This window comes from Pteropus medius, unplaced genomic scaffold, assembly GCF_902729225.1.
Source record: "Pteropus medius unplaced genomic scaffold, Ma_sr-lr_union100, whole genome shotgun sequence".
NCBI lineage: Eukaryota > Metazoa > Chordata > Mammalia > Chiroptera > Pteropodidae > Pteropus > Pteropus medius.
In genome coordinates, this window is record NW_024342473.1 from 4,983,187 (window position 1) to 5,006,067 (window position 22,881).

The 22,881-nt window shown below is 32.4% G+C and overlaps 1 protein-coding gene across 5 annotated transcripts in view; it reads left to right on the top strand.

Annotated features, from left to right (window-relative positions):
- The window catches only part of NAALADL2 (N-acetylated alpha-linked acidic dipeptidase like 2), a 1,088,713-nt gene extending 1,066,135 nt beyond the window's left edge, over window positions 1–22,578 (top strand). For all 5 annotated transcript variants that reach the window (XM_039865076.1, XM_039865077.1, XM_039865078.1 and 2 more), the window contains one exon: window positions 22,104–22,578. In XM_039865076.1, the coding sequence (XP_039721010.1) occupies window positions 22,104–22,302 (199 nt within the window). In that variant the 3' untranslated portion in view covers window positions 22,303–22,578. The remainder of the gene's footprint in view (window positions 1–22,103) is intronic.
- Window positions 22,579–22,881: the final 303 nt, after the last annotated feature.

Below are 22,881 nucleotides of genomic sequence, written 5' to 3' on the forward strand. Positions count from 1 at the left end.
AAAAAAAACGAAACTTCTTTTATCATGTTCTCTCTGGACCTTAAAGGAACTGGGAATCCTTCTTGGTAGTGGTGGTAGACAAAGAGGAGGTATTCCTGCACCAGATTTTATTGGAAATGTTCAGTTTATATTACATTTTCTGTCAAGTGGAGATTAGGGACTCAAGGATACTAACTATAAACTTTTTAAAAAATGAAATGCTAGTCACATGTTAGGCATTTTATATACTAGGCACTTACCTCTGATCTTCACAACAATATGCATGATTACTGAAGGTAGTAGTTGTACCTAGAGCTTGCTTTCTTCAAAGCTCTCTCCTTGTTCTACCATATTCTCCAAGGGAATTTATGGAAGATTTTCTTCTTTTCCTTGATGCTTTGTATATACTTTCACTGGTTGTCAATGACTCCAGCCTGGTATATATTTTTCCCATTTTGCAGATAAGAACTCTGAAGTTTAGAAAAAATATCCGCCCCCACTGAGTTACCAGAGGCGGCAAATGAAATAAATTAGTAAGCAATAAAACCTGGCTGAAGCCATACTGAGTTTTATTTTTTTAAACAAATTCATGGCCATGTTTGTATTAGCTTCACAGGAGTAGGACAAAATAAAATAAATAAATAAATAAAAATAGTTGAGATAAAATAATCCTACTTTGAAACAATAAAGAACAGATACGATATATTTTATCTACAAAAATGGATGTTTAATCTTTGCCACTACTCAGACCTGGGCAGTAGAAGGAATGTCTATGGATTGGGTGACACTTTGTTTCCTGCATTTCCACTGATTCTCTTGTTAATCTTATCTGTGAGTTAGAAATTGGTGCCACTTCTTCAAAGTATTTATCTAGGAGTAATCCATATTGTTTCCATTATTACTGGTTCTATTTGTTAATTTAGCAAATACTTAGTGTCCACCAATTACAGAATTATGCCAGACACTGAGAATACAACGCTCAAAAATATAAATATCAACCCTACCCTTTAGCGGGAAGAAACAGTGAATAAACAGACCAAAAATATGTAATTACAAACTTTAAAAGTGTCTGGAAGTAAATAAACACAATTTTTTTTTATAAGGTGGCCAAATTGATTGCGCAAGATCAACTTGGGTTGAGATTGGAGAAAAAGACAATGACATAGAGGCAGCGAAGAGGGGTTTAGATGTTAGATTTTCAGTGCATTGGAAATCTGATTTTAGCAGAAAGTAACCTAATTTGTCTACCTGTCTTTCTGTCTATTATCTATCTATCTATCTATCTATCTATCTATCTATCTATCTATCTATCTATTTATCTACTATCTATATCATCTATCTATCTATTTATCTATCTATCATCTATCATCTATCTATCTTCTATCATCTATCAATCTATCATCTATGTATCATCTATCATCTATCTATATCTATCTATCTATCTATCTATCTATTTATCTATCTATTATCATTATCTATGTCTGTCTGTTTGTCCATCCGTCCATCCATTCATTCATCCATCCATCCATCCATCTCTCATGCTCCCTTTTTCCCTCCCACTCTTCCTCCCTCTGTCTCTGACTCTCTGTCTCTCTGTCTCTGTCTCTCTGTTTCTCTGTCTCTGTCTCTGTCTCTCATTATCTAGATATCCCTGTCCGCTAGGTAGAGAAGGGATTATAGGGGTAATTGAAAAAAATGGAGAGATTAAAAAAACATGATATTTTAAAGATCTAAGTATGTCAGTCAGAGTTCTCCAGAGAAATAGAACCAAAAGAATAGAAAGATCATTTAGATCAAGGTCCCCAACCCCCAGGCTATGGACTAATACCAGCCTGTGACCTGTTAGGAACCGGGCCACACAGCCAGAGGTGCGTGGTGGGGAGATCAAGTGAAGCTTCATCGGTATTTGCAGCCACTCCCCAGCGCTAGCATCAGCGCCTCAGCTCCACCTCAGATCACCAGGCATTTGATTCTCAGAGGAGTACCGATCCCTTGTGCCAAAAAGTTTGGGGACCTCTGACTTAGATAGATAAATCGATAGATAGATTTTAGAGAATTTGGCTCATGGGATTGAGAGAGTTGACAAGTCCAAAATTTATAGGGCAAGCATGTTGAAAATTCAGAGAACAGTTGATGTAGCAGTTTTAAATCTGAAATCTTTAGGGCAGGTTGCCAGCACACTAGAAATTCAGGAAGGATTTCTATATTACAGTCTTAAGGCAGAATTCCTTTTCTCCAGGAAACCTCAGTTTTTGCTCATTAAAGACTTAAATTTGATTGAATGAGAAAACACATATTATCAAAGTTATTATCTTTTACATAAAGTCAACTGATGGTAAATGTCAATTGCATCTATAAAGTACCATCATAGCAACATATAGATTAGTGTTTGACCAAACACCTGGGCAATATAGCCTAGCCAAGTTGGCACATTAAATTAACCATCACCAGAGATCATGTTGATGGAAGTAGAAATAAAGAGAAGATGAATTTATAATATTTTGGAGGAAGAATCTACAGAACTTGGTGATGAATTAGATGTGAGAGTGAACAAGAGGGAAGAAATCAAGAATTACCAATTTATCTCACTAGCAATGAATTTTAATAGCTATGATGTGTGCCGAATGTTTCTCTGTTTTCTTCTGATTTCAGCTAAAGTAATATGACTGACAAGATAAGATTACTTTTTATAAGCACTTTAAATCACCAAATAGTCTTGGGGAGAAATTTTGTTTGTATCTGTCCAGTTATATTTGGTTAATCCAACTATAGACTAAAAATTCACCTTGCCTTCTCCTTCTTATCCAGAAATAATTACATGCAAATAGTAATCAGCTCTTCATATAATAATGTGAAATGGGAGGAAACATGGCCAAATATTTTTGGAAGGAACAGCTTTCAAGTGTGCCAGTTAAAATGTCTCCAGTTTTTTACTGCTAATCATAGTAGGTCTCATTTTCTAATCAAAGCTTACATATGCTCCACCAGAGAATTGGGAAAATATGCTAACTCAATGTAATTTTACGGAATATTGCTCAAAAGCCAATAAAATGTCGCCTTGTCAGATATAAAGTTTAAGAGGAAAGAAAGTAACACATGTACCAAATATTAAGTATTCTCTCTGCAATTTGTTGCAAATTCCCCTTATTCCCAATTCTGTCCTTTTCTTAACTATTAACTATGAAGTTAAATAGACAAGTACTGAAAAAATAAAGTCTAGACATGTCTCAAAGCTGATTCATAGTTCCAGTTTTCTTTCTAAAATAAAATATCGAATGAATAGAAAATCATTCTGGACATTGAAAATTAAGAATTAAAAATATAGTAAAATAATTTTCTAGATTAATTTCTGGAGATAGATGAATATCTTTGTTTCATTTCATTTGAGAAAATGTTTGTTGTTCTATTTTGTATATGTATTACTATAATTCCCAAATAAAAACCTTGATAGTCCATAAAAGTTTTTTCAAACTTTTATATGATTAAATCTTGCATATAATTTAGATAAGGTTTAGTCAAATTTCAATGATCTCTGCTTATTAGTATTATTTTATATTTATAAATTTTCTACATAAATGAAATTTCCTCTAATCAAGTAAATCAAAAGTTTTATAATTACCATTTTTTATTTCATCATATTTGAGTATCTCTTACATACAAGGCATAAGCTAAGTTTATTAATTTGCTGTGACTGCTATCATAAATTACCACAAACTTGGCTTAAAATAATAAAAAAATTATTCTCTCAAATGTCTGGAGGCCAAAAGTCTGAAATCAAGCTGTCATCACGGCCAAGCTCTCTGCAGAGGCACTAAGAGATTATCCACTGCTTGTCTCTTGCAGCTTCTGGCGGCTGCATTACTCCAATCTCTACCTCAGTTTCCGCATCGTCTTCTTTTCTTCTTTGAGTATCAATGTAGCGTCTCTTCACCTCTCTCTTATAAGGACACTTGTAATTGGACTTATCCAGTTAATACAGGATGATCTCCTTATATTCAGATCCTTACTTACATTTGCAAAGACACTTTTTTCAAGCAAGTTAATATTTATAGGTTCCAGGGCTTACGACATGAACATATTTGTGGGCTACCATTCAGCCTGCTATAGCAGATAATGTAAGGAATATGAGTATTGATTAGGTAATAACTTTATTTTTATATATGTGCCAGTTATTCAGCTTTAGTCTTTGAGTATCTATCTCATTCTGTATACTATGCTGTGAACCTGGGGCTGGGACTCTACAAACTGTTTCTGTTTGGCCAGCTGACTCCTCATTAGACTTTTTCATGGGAGGCACTAAAGGAAACCTGGAAGCTTGGGGGAGGAAGAGACATATCTTCTTCCTGTTTGTTCCTATTTTTTCCTTCCTTCTTGTTGTTGTTGTTGTTGCCACTCTAACGATGTTTTTTTTTTTTTTGTCACCCAGATATTGACAGTCACTTTGGTAGCAGTAGTTAATTCTGATTTGCACTTTTCCTAACATTAGCTAAACCAACCTCACAATGCTTATTAGAGACAATCAGCACCAGTTAACCAGAGCCGCTTTCTCATAGGTCTGGGTCCCAGTTTCACAGGCTTCCATCTCTGAGCTCAGTGACACTAATAATAGCTGAGCAGTGACTGCTATTGATACAACTTTTAGCTTCATAGGACATCTCCTTCAAGCTTCTATGTTTTAATTATTTCGACCTTTCCATTTCCTAGCCCTAGAGATAGTAGCCCCTTCCTGCTGTTGTAACGTCTATGGTAATTTATTGTTTCTTCTGACCTTATAATCTAGTGCAGATATAAAATACCTTCAAAAATAACTGTCAAATGAGGTTAAATATAATATATCCTAAGAAACAAAAGGATGAGTTACAATTATTCAGAGGAGTGAAAGTTATTTTATTTTTTGATTTGTTCTCTTCAGCTAGGTAGGATCTAAGTAGGCATCATGAGGGAGGTGGTACTTATAGAGTCTTATAAATAAGTAGTTTTTGGTCTAATTTATTTAGACAAATAACTTATTCATTTGGTATAAATAAGCAAGAGATGGGAATGGGAGACTGGAAGGGTATTTCTCAAGAACAGCTTTCTAAAAGGTATGTTTCTCAAAATCTACTTAATAGTATTTAGCATTCTTTTAATTGACAGTCATCAGTTATATAGTCTTTTGTAATACAACAAAGCCCTAAAAGACTGAGTCATTTGTACCTATGACTAAACAACTATACATAATATGTTGCTGAAAACTGGGAAACTGAGTGAATAATTCATTCAGTGTTTCGTTGTTTCTGTTTTATTCGTACGTTTGTATTGGTTACTTCCAATTGATGTCATCTTGTCTAGCAGCTAAAATCCGCTGGAGACTGCTTGGGTTCTTCAGTATCACTCCGCCCTTCTCCATAAACTGTCTGTCGGGCTTTATGACAGTTACTTGCCCATCCAGATGCTATTTTAGCTTATTTTAGTTTGATTGCTGTGTTTTAGAAGCATGACCTCAGGAATATTACTATACATAAATAAACTCCTCCCTGTCTCATCCCAGCTTTTTCTTTCTGGAACAAGAGAGTACAGTTTTACTTTTATGTAGGTCAGGGGTATTCATCTTATAGTGATAATCAGAAAAAAAAGTTTGCTGAGAGACCTTGAGACCTAAATATTGTAAACTTACTAGGCCAATATCTAAAGTTCTCTAAAATGAAGCAACTTTATAAGATCATTAATAAAAGAAAGGAAGATAAACATTACCTATTTGACACTGACTAAAAAGTAATGTGTTAACATAAGTCAATTTTTCACTAAGGTTGACTGAATTTGACGCTATAAAGACAACTATAGATCTCCTTTTCTTTCATGTAATGTATATGGTTTATTGTGTCCACATTGTCTCTTTTCAGAGATTGTAAATTATATTATTTATGGACTCAATGATGAAAGCACAGTTGGAGCTTGAAGGTCAAGGCAGAAAACTGCATCCTAAATTTCTGTTTGTTGATGATATATGATACATATAGTAGGACACTTGGTGGTGCTACAATTAAAAATCTGTCAACATTTCTAACATACACCATTTTTTTCAGGGTCTTATAATATGGTTATTTATCCTTATTCTTCCTCAAACTATGTAATACAACACCTCAACTGTGGGAGGACATCTTTGAGTTCTTGCAACAAGATATTTATTAGTTTTTCTCCTTTTAGCTATTAAAGTTCTAAACAATAAAAGTTAAGGTAAGCTAGCTTTCAGCAGTCTCATAACTCAAGAACAGCACCAATATATAGGTCACATATTTTTCGCCTCAAGTGCTTGACTCATATTTCAGATTTCAGTTTATTGACTATATTCGTGTTAAAAGAAAGCTTAGAAATATTTTTTAATAATCATTTTTTGAGTGTCTGTTTTTTTCCTACTCTCTTATCTAATGTCTAACAATACAATAAAGTAGAAATAAGTTTAATGCATTGGCTTATTCACAGAAAAACAAGAATATTCTAAATAAAGTTGTTTTAATTCAAATAATTAGCCTTTCAATTTAAAAGTAGTTTGCAATTATATGATCTGAAACTCTAGATCTATACTGTTCAGTATAATAGCCATTAGTAATGTGGGTATTAATAACTTGAAATGTAGTTAGTCCAAATCGAGATCTTGAAAGTATAAAATACACACTGAATTTTAAGACTTTTAGTATAATAAAAAGAATGAAGTAAAAAATATGACCTTAATAATATTATATTAATTCATGTTGAAATGATAGTATTGGGTTAAATAAATATAGTAAAATTAATTCAACCTTTTTTTACTTAGTATAGTGTAGCTAAATTAAAAATTACATATGTGACTGATTATAAGTCTTTGAACAATATAACTCTAGGTGTTCCCAAGGATCCTATGTCTTTCCTTGTAGATGAAATGATTTGAATTGACTTATAGTAGGATAGTCTTATCAAACTTTGAAGATAGTAGTAAGGTTTTTTTTTTCTGTTTAAGAAATTCTCCCTCCCCCAACCATGGTAGTGATGCTGTTGTTAGTGTTTGTGGTGGTAAATGACAAATATAGAATCAAGAGAATTAAAAGAAAAGTTAAATGTTGAAGACCATAGGAGTATATAAGATATTAAGCAAAAGAAAACTCAGAAAAGCTAAAAGTATTTTAGTTAAATGTAAATTTACTCATCTATGATGCTTATTAAGATAGAGTAGAAGAATATTTTGTTTACCCTGGAATGATATAAATATATGTTTTAGGTGAAATTACTTATAGTAATATTAATATGTAAAATATTACTTAAAACTCACCTTGTAGGTATTTAATTTTTGAAATAGTAATTCAATTTCTCTAGAGTCTCATTAAAACAAATTGGCTATTTGCTTCATTATTTAATTCATTAATTCAGCAAACATTTATGTGCCCATTCTCTTTTGGGCATTATGCTTGGAACTCAAAGATCCAAAGATATTTTTACTTTCAACTCTTCTGCTAATTCGCAGTATCTGTTAGCCTGAATTCATCCAACTCTGTAATCACGAATCAGATTGCTTTGGACACCCCAAAAGAAAGAATCACACACACCTGACCTCAATGCATTATCATACAAGAATGTCACAAAAGTCAATTGAGAAATAATGAAGTGTCTTATGGGAGGCCCTGTGGGCTACAAGAACCGTAGCAGTGTTCTGGCAGGACATTACCACCCCTAGAGTATTAGTGAACAATAGCAAGTGTGAGGGAGGAGAAAATTCTCCCTTTTGCCCCTCTTGAGTTCTTAAGACTGGACTAATAATAAAATTGACACAAAACTAGATTACAGAAGCACTAACTTAATACATGCACATGGGAGATCATAAATGATGCTCCTAGAAATGATGAACCAGCCAGCTTTTCACACTTTTTAGACAAAGAAAAAACACATTTGTAAATAATCGACAGGACAAAGACACTTAGGTTCCGGTGCTCATTTGTAAGGAATCTGAACAGAAAGAGGTCTTTTGGTAGTAAATTAGTAAAGGAGTAAAAAGGCTTATCTATACAGGCTTTTTGGGTCCTAGATTCTTTAACTCTAGTGATAAGGGTGTCTCTCATCCCTCTGGGGCAAGGAGGGCATCTTTCACAGAGGAGTCTTATTTCCTACACTCAAGGAGACAAGGGAGGGTCAACGTGTTCTTTTTGCACCAGCTGTTTGTCAAGTAACTTTCATTCCAAGTATTCAATAAGCCATTAATATGCTATTGTGGGATATTTGGGGTCAGAATTCCCTGGGTCCCAACACAAGTAAGTGCTAAAATTGAGTGCTAAATTATTTTAACTGAACTAGCACAGCTGCTTCTAATGCTTTTGTTCATCCCTTAATTGTTTCTTACTGTATGTATCTTTTTTGCCCTCCCTCCTAAGATAAAAAGATGACCTTTCCAAACCTTTCCAAAGCTAACCTACTCACCCCTATTCTTAATCCCCATCCTTCCTTCCTCCTGGCATTGCTATATCAATTTTCACAAATCTCAGTTCCATGTTTTTCACATTGACAATTAGTCTTGGTTGCTGCAGTTATTTCTACTTTGAAAACACTCCCAAGACATGTCTTAAAACAAACAAAAAATCCTCTCCCCCATTCATTTGACACACTTTCTCAAAGATCTGCTTATTGTCTGTTTCACCCACTTATTCTTTAACTCTGCCACATAGGTTTTGCCAGTGACTTCTCAGAAAACACAATCTTTTTTTTTTTTTTTTAATTTGGATCTCTCTTTTGAAACTGTTTTCATCCTTAGTAGAACGCACACAACTTTGGTTGTCTCAGTTTCCCCACTCTGTCTTCAGTTGCTTACTTTATTCTAGCAGATTTTTCCATCAATTTACCTGTTGTATTACCTTTAAATTAAGAAGCCGTTTTCCCAAAGTCTACAAATTGGACTTAGATATCAATTTCACTAAAGATAAGTTCTTCAAAAAATTTTATATTGTAAAATTTCTCAGTGATAAAATGTTCTCCTTTTGTCTTCTTATCAAAAGAGGCAGGCCTAGGTAACAGAGGTACAGTGGGTTAAGAAGGGAATAGAGTTAAAGATTATGAAGCACATTTACAGAAGCTAGATCTTTTTTTTCTTCTTCCTCTTGCTTTTAGAACAATGGCCTTATTATGCTCTAAAAATACCTGCTGGTTCAGAGCTATTGTTACATGAAAAGAGACGCAGATCGCAAGTGTTCAGGGTGGGTAGAAAAGTGCTCAGTGTCTGCGATCAACTCCCCCTTTTCCTCGAAAACACCCTCAGAAAAGTATACCTGACCATCTAACTTGATTTTGAATTGGAATCATTGTCGTAGAGTTAGGGAGACAAATTTATTTGCTGTTTTTCTATTGATGAAGCTGAGAATTATTGTAAATTTGGGGCTTGCTGTACTTTGGCAATTTGGAAAAGTCTATTTTGTTTTTTTCTTTTGGAATTTTTTTCTATCTGTCTGTCAGCCATAAGTTCAAGTTTAGCACTTGTTGGGGTATGGTTTTAATATAAGTGCAAAAACAGAGGCAGGTATTCTAATTAAAATCCTTTCAATCATGTACTTTTTTAAAATCTTGGCTTTACTACTTAAAGGCTCTGTGACGTAGTACAAGCTGACCACTTTGTGCCTATTTTCTTTCTTTTTAAGATGGATATAATAATAGTACCGATTGCATTAAATTGTTTTGAGGATTAAATGAGTTAAAATGCCAAATGCTTAGAACATCGCTAAGCATATTGTAAGGGAGGGGAAAAAAATAAACTTTTTCCTGTATCTTCCTAGGTTCTCTGACTGGAGGCTTGCAAATTTGACTGAAAAAAAGACAGATTAACAGGAGAAAAACAGTTTCTTAACACGTAAACACACACATACACACATACACGTGAAACACACATACACATATACACACATGAGAAACTCAGTGATAAGTAACTCAAAGGATTTGTTAGAACTTGGGCTTATATAGCATCTTAACAAAGAACAATAAATTTGTAGCAAAGCGAGAAGAACAAAAAAATAGATTTAGACTTCCAAAAATGGCAAACTATGGAAAGGTAAATATGTGGAAGAAACCAGTGGATGATAAGGGTTATTTTAATAAGGTTTGTTATGTAGATTCTTCTTGGTGCAATTTCTGAGCTAATAAGAGTCTAGATTTAACTCCAATGATTAGAGTTGAGGGAGAATAGAGAATTTTCTGTGTCTACAGTTTCTCAATTGTTTTCAGCTCAAATTAATTCTAATGCCAAAGTGGCCTGTTTGGAGGTGGCATACATCTTACAATACATTAAATGCTTAACGAATGTTAGCAACTGTTATTATCATCACCATTATTAATGTATACAGTCAAATTTATTTTGTATCTAGTCTTTATAAACATGAAGAAATAATTAATGAACAAGAAACTCTGTTCTTGAGGAGTTCTGCCTAAAGACAGCAAAGTATCTAAGCGTAATGATGGTGTGTGTGATCAGTGCTATGATGAAAGCATTAGCCACATGCCATGGTTGCACTGAGAAGAAATCAACAAGATTTGCCTTGGGTTGTTGGAAAACATGAGTAATTGGGCTTCTTTCTGAAATTCATCAAATTTATGGCCTAGTTCATCCAGATTACAAGAAACCTGTTCTCTCATTGATACCTTTCAGAGTCCGTAGTTAGAAAATGTAGAACTTTTATTTCCTAATTTACCAAAATCCTTTAAAAACTATAAGAATCTACTCTTATCAGTATACCAATGGACCAGGATACCTTGTTTCTAATAATTAAAAATAAAGTTTACAAAAACATTTTCAGACCTGCATATATACCTCTAAAATAGTCTTTCTTGTATATATATACATACTGGTTTGGGGGGAGAGGAGGGGCAAATAGCACTAGGGAAGTAGAATGGTTATAGCAACAGTGAATGGGTAGATTTTTTTATAGTTAAAGGTATGGTCAAATATGAAAGGCCATGTGGTTTTATTGGTACAGACTCTTGCAGGTGGTAATACACCTTGGCAAACCCTTAGAAGTTCCCTGAATTCATTTTGGATAAACTCTTTCCTGGGAAGGAGACATCACCTGGTAATCTCATAGCTCTGTGATCCTGAGGAGAAAGTCGGTTGAAAATTAAGGGGAATGGGGGAGGGGTATGTGCCCAAGAAAGAATAACTCAGAAAAGTCAAATAATAAAAGCTACCATTTCTAACATTTACTATATATGCCAGGCACCGACTAAGCACTTTATGTGTTTTATTTCATTTAATTATTACAAAAACTCTAGATGGTAAATACAGTCATACACATTTCAGTCAATGACAAACCACATATGCAACTGTGGCCCCATAAGATTATAATGGAGATGAATTCTCTGTAAGAAATGGGAGGATATGTGGTTCAGGAGAATTTTTTTATCTTTCTGATGGGAGAAACATCTGTGGGGTTTGGCAGTAGATTTCCTCTTACTCACAGCACCTTGATTTTGAGTATACAGATTATATCCCAGCCAGTCAGCACTGACCTGTTTCAGAACAGAGATGCCTGTCCCCTCAGTGCTACATTTTCAGAAGATGCTACAGCCCTGCCTCTCAGATCTAGCCTGATGGTCTTCAGAGTACATTGCTATAAATTCTTTGTTGAGGATCTAAGATCCTGTACAAGGACTCAGATCCATAAGAGATGCCTTAGAAGTATTTAGTATGTGTGTGTGTGTGTGTGTGTGTGTGTGTGTAATTTATCAACAATTTCTTACATTAATGCTTTGCAGTTTTCGATGCAATTATACATGGTACTGTTTTCTTAATTTCTCTTTCTGATAGTTTATTATTATGTAAAGAAACACAATAGATTTTTATGTGTTGATTTTGTTGTCCTGCAACTTTATTGAATTGTTTTATTCTAACAGTTTTTTAATGAACTCTTTAGTCTTTTGTATATATCATATCATGTCATCTGCACATAGTGACAGTTTTACTTCTTCCTTTCCAGTTTTACCTCTTTCTGTGCCTTTTATTTCTTCTTATCTAATTGTTCTGGCTAGGATTTCCACTTTTATGTTGAATAAAAGTGGCAAGAGTCAATACCTTGTCTTGCTCATGATTTTAGAGAAAAGGCTTTCAGTTTTTCACCATCAAGTGTATTAGCTGCGGGCTTTTCCTATGTGGTTTTATTATGTTGAGGTATGCCCCCTCTATACCCATTTCATAGAGTTTTTTTTTTTTTTAATCACAAATGAATATTGAATTTTGTCAAATGCCAGTTTTGCACTTTGTTTTACAATCGACTTAAAAATAATCAACAGAAATTTGCCTGTCCAGTATTTATATTTTGAAAAAATTAATGGAACTTCAAAAATCAAATGATTTTAGTTTTTTTAATCTGCATAGTAATTCTTTATGTATCCATTTGCATGAAGGTATAAACCACGACATTTTATTTCCTTATGTTAGCAAAAACAATTAGATAGTAATGCTCCAATAATCTGTGAAATAATTTACTCTGCTAAGGAACAGCACCAGAGGGTTCCTTTAAAACAGTATTTTTGTCATATTTCCAAAGTGAATTTTTAGTAAGTTAACATCTGTAACAATTCTGTAAAATGTGAAAGGTAATCTTTCTGGGGTTTTTTTAGCATAATTTTACATTAAAACATTACTTTATTAAAACTTTTATATTTATGATCAATGTTCATAGCTTCAATAGGTCGGTCACTCTACTTTGTACTTATTTTTCCCTCTAGCAAAAATTAAACATTATAATGTTCTGTTGATTTTGAATTTTTCAAATCATCTTAAATAATACATTTGATATTCAAGAGAAATCAAGCAATTTTTACATCAAGGTAGTCATTTTTAAATGTCAACTAAATGTATTATCTAAATTCTTCTGGTCAAAAAAATTACCTGTAGTTGTTAAAGAAAATATATCTTATTGTTAATAACTATATAATCAATAAGTATTATATACTTGAATACATTTGATTGAAAGTAATATAAAACCCTTCTCAAGTTGGACTAAAGAGTAAAGTAGCTTGACTCACATAAATCGAAAGTAAAAAGGAAGAACAAATTTTAGATTGGTTTTATTCAATCATCTCTATCATATGACCAAACAATAAGTTTCTTTCTGTATTTCTGTTCTGCCTTCTATAGTATTAGATAAATGCCAATTTTCTCTTGTTGGAAAAAAATGGATATAGCATTTACAGATTTTATATCCATAATCTCTACTATTCAAAAGGAGAAAAAGGATTAACTTTTGTGGTTGCCTTAGAAAAACAAGAAACCACTGCTTTTAGAATCCTGCAGAAAGTCTCCTTTTAAATTTTATTTTCAAGATTTGGTCATATGTCTATTGTTGAAATAATCCATTTGGTTAAAGAATTACCTCTGCTTACTTAATTAGAACTGTGCAATCTGAATCAATATCATGACAATTGGAATCAGATGAACCAAATTAAACTGCTACCATTAGGATCTACCACTGGAGCTTTACCCACAAACCATAAGGCATATGCTAAACATGACATAGAATATTTACAGAGTTTGTACTATTTGCCCATAAAGAGTATATAATATAGTTTGAGACAAAATACACAAAAATATTTATTACAAAGTAGTATTTTCTAATATATACAAAAGATAATATGTACATAGTCTAATATATACATAAAATAAATTGAAAAATTTTGTAAAAATAAAATTAAATAATTTTATACCATGAAATATTCTAAATGTATTACATAGATGGTATATTAAAATATTTTAATTAATTCATTATGTGCTTGGCTTTTAATACAGACTGTAAATTTTTCTATTTCTGAGCACCTAACACAGTGAATTACTTATATTAGATGTTTTCTAAGGGCTGTGGAGTAGAATAAAGCAAAAAGATCAATACTGGCTCAATTACTCCCTTTGTTTAAATAGAAACAGCCTAAATTATAAACTTTTGCATTTAGAGTGAACTTTTTGAAATAAATAGCTTACATCCTTTTCATTAGTAGAATCAGAATATAAATGGAAAATAAATTTGAATTACCTATTTTGTTTGGTTTTGGACTTCAGCACTGCTGTTTACTAAAGGTAATGAAGATAAGAACAGAATAATGGAGAAAGGGCAAATGCAAATATTTGGGGTATAGATTAAAGGAAATTATGTTAATTGTCAAGTGCTTATAGAGTATTCAAATGAAGTTGTTCTTGGAGGGTGACAGATCCTACCTACTGATGAGCAGAATCTGAAATACTAAAGAAAAAAAGTTATCTAAATATTGAGATTTAGGTCATACATGTAGTTAGAGGTAAATGAAAGAAAACAGTGATGAAAACAAGAAAACAATTACATGAGTGTAAATAAAAAGTGGTCAACATCTTCTCCAAATTCTGGAAGGTACAATTTTTGTCTAATTTTTGTCTAATTTCTGTGTCCTTTTATGATTTAATGGAAAGTTTTGAGTACAGAAATATAATTTTTCTTTGTAAATAAACCATCAAACATTATCTTAAGAGATATTCTCTTTCTCAATAAACTCCTGAGAAACAATGTAGTTAGATGGACTGAGAATGCTTGAGACATTAACTTTGTAGAATACGGTTGTTTACTCTTTCTACTGTTCTCTGTTGTATTTTATATGTAATCATAATAGAAACAGACAGAATCATTTTGTCCATTTCTTGGGCTGTAACTCAGCAAGATGATCCATATTTTAAAAAATAATAAAACAATATGATACTGTGATGGTTAACTTATTTTTTTTGTTTAGTGGAAAAATCTCACCTAGCACTCTAAACAGATTTTAAAACTTCTAATAATCATCATAAATATCCTAACTTTGCAATGCATACTTCATGAAGACTCTTAGGCACAATTTTCCAAAACCATGTTCTGAATTTATCCAGTCATTTAAAGAACTGTCAAATCCATATCATACATTGTACTCTATCAATGATATTAATAGAGAACTGATGCTTATAGCAATATAAGTTCTTCCTTTCCCACAGAAAGAAAATGACTACTGAATTATATCAATTGTTGTTCTATTGAAAATCATTTCAAAATTTAGTGGCTTAAAACAGCTGCATTTTTTGTTTGTTTGTTTGTTTTCATAATTCTTTAATGTGGCCATGTAGGTTGGACTCAGCTAGTTATTCTTCGGGTCTATTCCAGGCTAGATATCTCTGGGCTGTGTTTGTGTCTGCAACTCAGGCTTCTCCTGAAGACTTGGTTTGGGGCTAGCGAGGATAGGAAGGCCTTGGCTGAATAGCTAGCTCCTTCCTGCTCTTTGCATTCTCTTCCTAGTAGGATTGCTCACATGGTGACTTGTCAGGTTTCTAGAAAAAGAGAGGAAACATGTTAAGACTTTTGAGGCATAGGCTTATCACATATGCCAAATTCTATTAGTCAAAGCAAATACTAAGGCCAAACCAGATTCAAGAGGCAGGAAATAGATCTCACCTCTTGATAAAAAGAGCTGCAAAGTCATATTTTGAATTGTCCTGCATATAGCAAGGAGAAAACTATAGCAATCTACAAGTCTTTTTGCCTCAATTTCCTGCAGTGGGTTTGACAATATCAACAATGGTCTTAATTCTGATTTTGCTTTGGCTAGTATAGATCAAATTCAAATTTAGCTGGAAAAATGTACTACACATAGTATAGCCATATATTTTATGAATTCTCATGGATATAGTATCAAATAATCTTTTCTAATGTTAATATAAATATAGTAATCCACTGTGAACTATGGAATACAGTTACTATAATCCCTATAAACAATTAGCAACAATTGTAAGAAAATGAGCTGGCCTTTTCTCTCTGCATTCAGCATGTATATCCAATCAGTTTTGAAAGATACAATACTATTTAGTGTGATTTCATTTAGGAATTTCTCAACATGGGGTATAATGAATGTTAATTCAAGCTTAGAATGGATGGCATTCTGTGCTGATTTATGAATATTAGAAGGAACATTTGAAAGACAGTAATCATTTCCATCATTAATTTGCTAATTCACAGACAAGAAAATGACTCATGAAGACTTTAGATTCCTTTGTTTCAAAAGTCATTTTCTTCAGTATTCCTTTGCTTTAGCTGAGTGGAAAAGATTTGTCAGTTGAGTAAAGATGCTTCATCTCCTTCACTGATGCTGCCAGGAGTTATTAATTAGGTTTCTGAATTTGGCCCTGCTCTTTCCCGGTCACCGTGATGTGTCATTGAAACAGATCCATTAAAATGAGTGATGTGTGTTGTAATTTCATTAGGATCATCAATAATGTATTACACTTTCCTTTTAGTAGTCTCTTTGTGTTGTGTGTGGGTCAGGATGACTGTAGATTACATTTATAATATTCAAATTGTTACAGATGAGGGAAGATAGGCATGAGGGTGGAATTAATGTTATTTTAAACATGATAACTGCTAAAATGATTTCAATTAAATAATATTTTAATTAAGTCTGATGTCTCAACATGCCATATTGAGATACATGTTGTGTGTATGCAAATAGGATGATAATTTATCGAGTTAATAACACAGTCTATTCTTTCTGCATGGAAACTTTTCTGAATTAGACTAAAGCAGGTATGTGTAAGACCATGAGCAATTCACTAAGGGGTATAATTCCTTTTGGTTGCAAAAGACAGACTCTTGACATAGAAGCTCTTCGAGTGTATTTTCTCACTTTCTTTCCACCTTTCTTTTTTCCTGCCAGACATGTACTATTTGACTACCTAGTGGTTCACTCCCAGTCTGCCCTAATTTGAAAAAGATGGGTCGGTAATTGAGAAACAGATACTGTGACATAGTACATACATATTGATATTGTGACGTAGTACATACATATTGTTGAATTCCTACCTCCATTTAACTGAGGTTCAATTTTGGTGAAATTACATGGGAATACAAAGAGTTTTGGCTTAGAAACTTCCATTGGAAACATTGATCTTATTAAAATATTAAAATATTTTAAAATATTTTAATGGTACAATAGTAGTTTTGCTTCCCAGGAATGATTCTGGGATACCTAGGGTTAATGATTGAGAACGTAAAAAAGTTCTCAGAACTAGGTAATATATGGAAATATATGCGATGAAATGTAAAAAATGCCTGTTCTTTTTCCATTCAAACATTAAAGTTAATATAATATGATGGTATTTTTTGGAAAAGGGCTCCAAACAGAAATTTATTTTATGTAAGCAGAAAGCTAAATGGCTTTTTGTACACAAAAGAGAAATAGGAAAAAATGAGCTACTTCTGAAAATCAGTAGGAGAAATTATCCTTCTCATGAAAATTTAAAGGAGATATTTTTGTTATCCTCAATTTGTTGTAAGGTAAAACACTATCAAGGTGAAAAACTTCTATTATAATAAAGATCAACTAACAAGTTGTATCAGTAGCTATCCAAACTGAAGTTTTTCTCTTAAATTATGTTGAAAAATCCTAGTTGCTTATTTTCAACTAGAATCTCAGTATCTGTAGTTTTTTGCTGATTTGTATCCCATTTGGATAGAAATAGATATGAGTGTTTATCTTACATAAGAGCTTGCCACAGCCTACTACTTGAATCATGTAGCATATGGAAAATGTGTTTAGCTCCTTGTAGAATTTGAAAATCCAAAAAAGGATCCATTTCTATTCACATAGTTTGTTTACAATCATTTAAAAAATATGTTACTGTGTTGCTTAGTAGTTAGAAAAAACAAATGTTGGCACACTACAGACTCTATTGCATTGGTCTTTAAGAAAAATATGTATTGCTTTGCAGTTAAACATGCACTCATGCCTACACATACACACACACACAGTAATCGTATTTTGTGTGCTTTAAACCTAAACATTCTTTTTAGTATGTACTTTTATTCTTCCACATTTTCTCTCTTATAGATATTTTATAGTAGTTATGGTTGAAATTTTACATACATATATTAGAGACTGTGCTCATGCTTCAAAGAATTGGCATTGAGGGATTAATACTGTAACCTTTATGAGCATGTTTTATTAATATCATCTTATCATTAAATAGAATATTAATAATATTAATAACATTTAACATTTAATAACCATAGAATGTTAGGTAGCAATGTATTTTATGCCAGTGGGTTTCAAAAATGTAGAAAAGTCACTGTAACAGCCTGAAAATTATTATGCTCTGAATAATACATTAATTTCACTAGTACAAATAATTAAGGGGCAGATCTGGATAACGAAGCTTATAATATTTTTGTTTGTCAGCATGCTGAACAATATGCCCTCAATGAATGGAAGTATTTAGTACAGCTTTTGAAAATATCTATTGCATTCTTAAAATAAATTTTGGAAATATATTTTTCACAAAATGATTTATAATTAATTAAACATGAAACAGATAAAGTGCAGGGAGAGAATTCAAAATTATAAATATTATTAAAGATGATTAAATATAGTTATTATACTAATTTAGTTGTTCTTATTGGTAAATCATTATGACTATAAAGCAGTACTTTTTTAAAAATCAAATAATTAAACATATATTTTAAACTTTTTATCTTTAAAATGCCTTAATTATAAACTATTTTTCATGATTATATATTTGTTTAAATGGTTCATTGTGAATTTAAACATATTTGATAAGTATCGTGAAGCTAAAAACACACTTCTTTTTTTTCAGTAGCAACTAAGAAAGATTATTTTAACATGACAAAAGTAACTTTTGTGTAGGTAATCATGTAAGAGAATATATGAGACTATCTGAAGTAGCTTTGTCTCCATTTGGGAAAATCCTATGCTGTATCAAACTTTTGCTATATTATTTGGTTTCTCCCCCCCTTAATGATATAAAACTAATAAAACTAATAATTAGAAAAACTTTTATTAGATATTTTGCTAATTCTATTTTAAGTCATTTTGATATAATCAAAGCAACTTTAACACATAAAACATATGTACACATATATATTGTACTTGGATATAGAATTGCTTATATGATTATGTTAGCATGCTTCGATTGTTTCTAAAAATCTCTTAAATTTTATGAATATTGTGGGAATAGCAGAAGGAAAATCTCTACTTTAAAGACTGTTCTATTTTTGGAAGTAGATTGAAATATTTCTCAGAGTACAGCTCATGGCCACAGAGCATTGATTATGATCCACTTGCCACTTCATTTGAAGGATATTTTTCCTCTCCCATATCCAAGGGAATATATGTTTCTTATACCTGAATTCAAGAATGTTTGGAATCTAGGGAACATCTTTCTTACACTGCTGTATTTAATTCATGCAATGCCAAGTTTACTCATAGGCACAAAGATCAATGATATTGAATCATTACTGACAGCTCCCATTTAAAATGATCTGTTTTGGAAAAATAAACTAAAATAACCTCTGAGTTCAAGGATCTTCTGCCTCACAGACACCCACCATGTACTCATTGTCAGCTGAATTTTTTTAAGACACAACATCTGTTGTTCTTAAATTAGTTATTGCTTAAAATGCAAAATAACCTGAAATTATGTAACTGACACCAACTTTATCAAGGGTCTACTAAGTTCTCATCACTGAACTAGGTCTGATAAAATTTAAGTAAATTAAATCACTGTGATTGAAAACCTTCTCTATTTATAATGCAGTTAGTCTTGATAAAAATAAAAGTAACATGTTTCTCAACCCTGCCTTATAAAGCAAAGATATCATATCATATTCTTGAAAATATAGGAATCAGGGTGCCGCAACAGAGAAGAAAGGATACTGAAAAGATGGAGAATCTCATCAGAAACCAGCTGGATATGTAAGGAAGGAGATGATTTACAGGGTCATGGCATAAATGATTAGATAGATTTCAGTGTCAATTCACTACCAGAGGTCAAAGTAGAAAGCTCAGGAGAGGCCAAGGTAGAGGAGCCTTGATGAGATAGAAAAAAAGATGATCTAGAACTCCATATAAAACTGAGGTTAATGTTAGAGAAAATATAAATTAATGAAATCTTATACTGTGGCTCTTGCTTCATCTTCTCAAACTTAACTACTACTATGTAACACATCGTTTTGACCTTTCCTCTGGATTAAGTCATTCTCTAGGCTTTATATTACAACTAAAGCAATTATTCCAAAATGAAATCTAAAAATCTTGCTCTCTTGTTTAAGATCTTTCACTGGCTTCCTATTGTCTATAAAAAAAAGTCTAATATTCTTAGCTTGATATGAAAGGCTCTGTATGATGTGGCCATGACTTGCTCTCCTAGGTCTCCTCTTATAGCTACCCATTCTTGTCTTGTACCTTGGTCATACAGAAACACTGGTGTTGATCCACTGAGAACACCAAATTGTTTTACAAATTCTTATAGTCTCATATGCTATTCTTCCAACATGGCATGCTATCTGTACTTTCTTGTTTGTTTGTTTGTTTGTTTCCTAAAACCTTTGTAACTAGTGATCTCTATCATTTTTCAAGATGAAATTCAAATATTCTCTATTATGGACTGTTTTCTGACCTTTCCCACTGGTAAATCCTTTATCTGTTATCACTGGATCTTACATTTCTAATATGACAGACAACTGTATTTAAATTATTTACATTTATTTATTATTTATTAGGCCATGGAATCTCAGCTACCTCAGCTAATTAGGATTGACAGTAGGTCAAATGAAGAAATAATCCATGTCTTTCTGCCAAAATGAACTTTTTTTTATATATCAATGAATAAAAATAACCTTGTTAGACTTGCCCAATGCCAAAATCTTTATTCTTAGAAAGTTGGATAAATTTCAGGGCATCATATTTTTACACACTCCATACTTATGACAAGATAATATTCTAAATATCAAATATATTCAAAAGAACAGAGAATAGTATGACGAATTCCATTAGTCAGTTTCAACAATTATTAGTTAATGGTCAGTCTTATTCCACCTACACTGTCCACAGCTCCGTTTTCCTTTTCCTCCCAAATAGTTTGAAGCAAATTCCAGACATGATAACCTTTCATGTACAAATATTACTATATGTATTTTTAGAAGATAAGGATACTTTTTGAAGACATACTTATATCTTCACATCTAAAATTCAAAATTCCTTAATATTCAACTAGTATTCAATTTTGTACTTCTCATTTTTTAAACTGTATGTTTGAATAAAGACCTAGTAAAACCCATACTTGTGACTGGTCGATCTGTTTCTTTTAGTCTAAAGCAGTAGTTCCAATTGGGGCAGTTTTTCCCTATAAGCAACAATTTTGGCAATCTGGTGACATTTATGGTTTTATAACTGCAATCAAGTAAAAGTTTGTGTCCTCCCAAAATACATATGTTAAAACCCTAACCGCACTGTTATAGTATTTAGATATGAAGCCTTTGAGAGGTAATTAAATTAGATGAGGTCATGTGTGTGGGGCCCTCACGATGAGGCTAATGCCCTTATAAAAAGAGGAGACACGAGATCTCTTTCTTTGTGTTCATGCACCAAGGAAGGCCATGTGAGACCATAACCAAGAAGAGGACTCTCACCAAGAATTCTGGTGGTCAAGACTATGCTGGCACCTGAATCTCGAACTTCTAACATTCAGAACTATAAGAAATCAATTGTTATTTAAGCCACTGAGTCTGTGACATTTTGTTATAGTAGCCCGAACTGACTGAGACAACTAAAGGAGGTACTGGTACTTAGCGGATAGAAGCCAGGGATACTGCTAAACATCCTACAATGCATGGGACAGCTGCCACAATAAAGAATTATCCAGCCCCTAATGTCAATAGTACAAGGTTCAGAAACCATGGTCTAGAGGTTCTTTCTTCACCTTTTTTTTATTGTAAATTATTTGTTGAACCAAATGGATCGTTTATGTTGTAGAATTTCCCAGTCTGTAATTTGCTGATGACACACTGTAGTATCATTTAACATAATTCTCTGTCCCTTGTATTTATTAGCAATTAGATTTAGAAGTTTCATAAGATTTAGATTTAATTTTTTTAACAAAACACTTTATTTCATAGATAGTATGGTGTCCTTCCATCAGAAGGCGCATAATGTCTTATTCTCTATCTCATCACTTTTGATATCGATGTCTATATCCATTAATTCATTGGAGGCTGGAAAATGATATAATTTTATAACTTCATCTATTGCAAACATCACTGGAAATATTTATTACAATGTTTGATACATTTTATATTTCTTTTTAGAAACATCCTGTACCACCTTGATAAGAAGACAAGCCAGTTTTCAATACTCTTGGAAGCTTGGGAGCACTGCAAGACACTTGCATCAAATGAGACTCTTCAAGAAGCCCTGTCAGAGGTGTTGCACAGCGTTAATTCAGTTCGGGTTTACTTCAAAGCAGGACTTGATGTGTTCGACAGTGTCTTGGTTGGGAAGAACTGAGAAAACTCTCAGCATTTTAAAAGTTTGTTTACAATTCCTCAAGTGAAAGCTCTAATCTGACCAGATTTTCTGACATTGAAGACTTTTCCCCCCAATGGCTTTTTACACAAATCTAAAGCTATTATTACATTATATTTTTAATGGACATATAAACAGAGCATTTTGCACATTTAATATTTTTCTTATATCTGCATTTCTGATTATGTAAAAGCAAGTTATTGAAATAATACTTAAGACTTATCTATTAAAACAATCTGCTGTATTATATATATATATCAAATATATATATATATATATCAAATATATATATATATATATATATATATATATATAAATATTTGGGGGGAAAAGTTCCAAGAAGTTCTGGACAATCTTTGCTCCTATGGATAAAACACATAGGAACAGAAGTTGTTCCCTGCATTAGAGCTATTAATGACCTAGTTTCTGTAATAGAAATGGAGAGTTGATATGGTTTCAGATTAATACTTCACTATTAAGTATTCAATATGAAGAATTCAAGTATTCTGACTGAATGATTGGTTGACGAAAAACCACTTTGAATGTTTCTATTTTATGAAA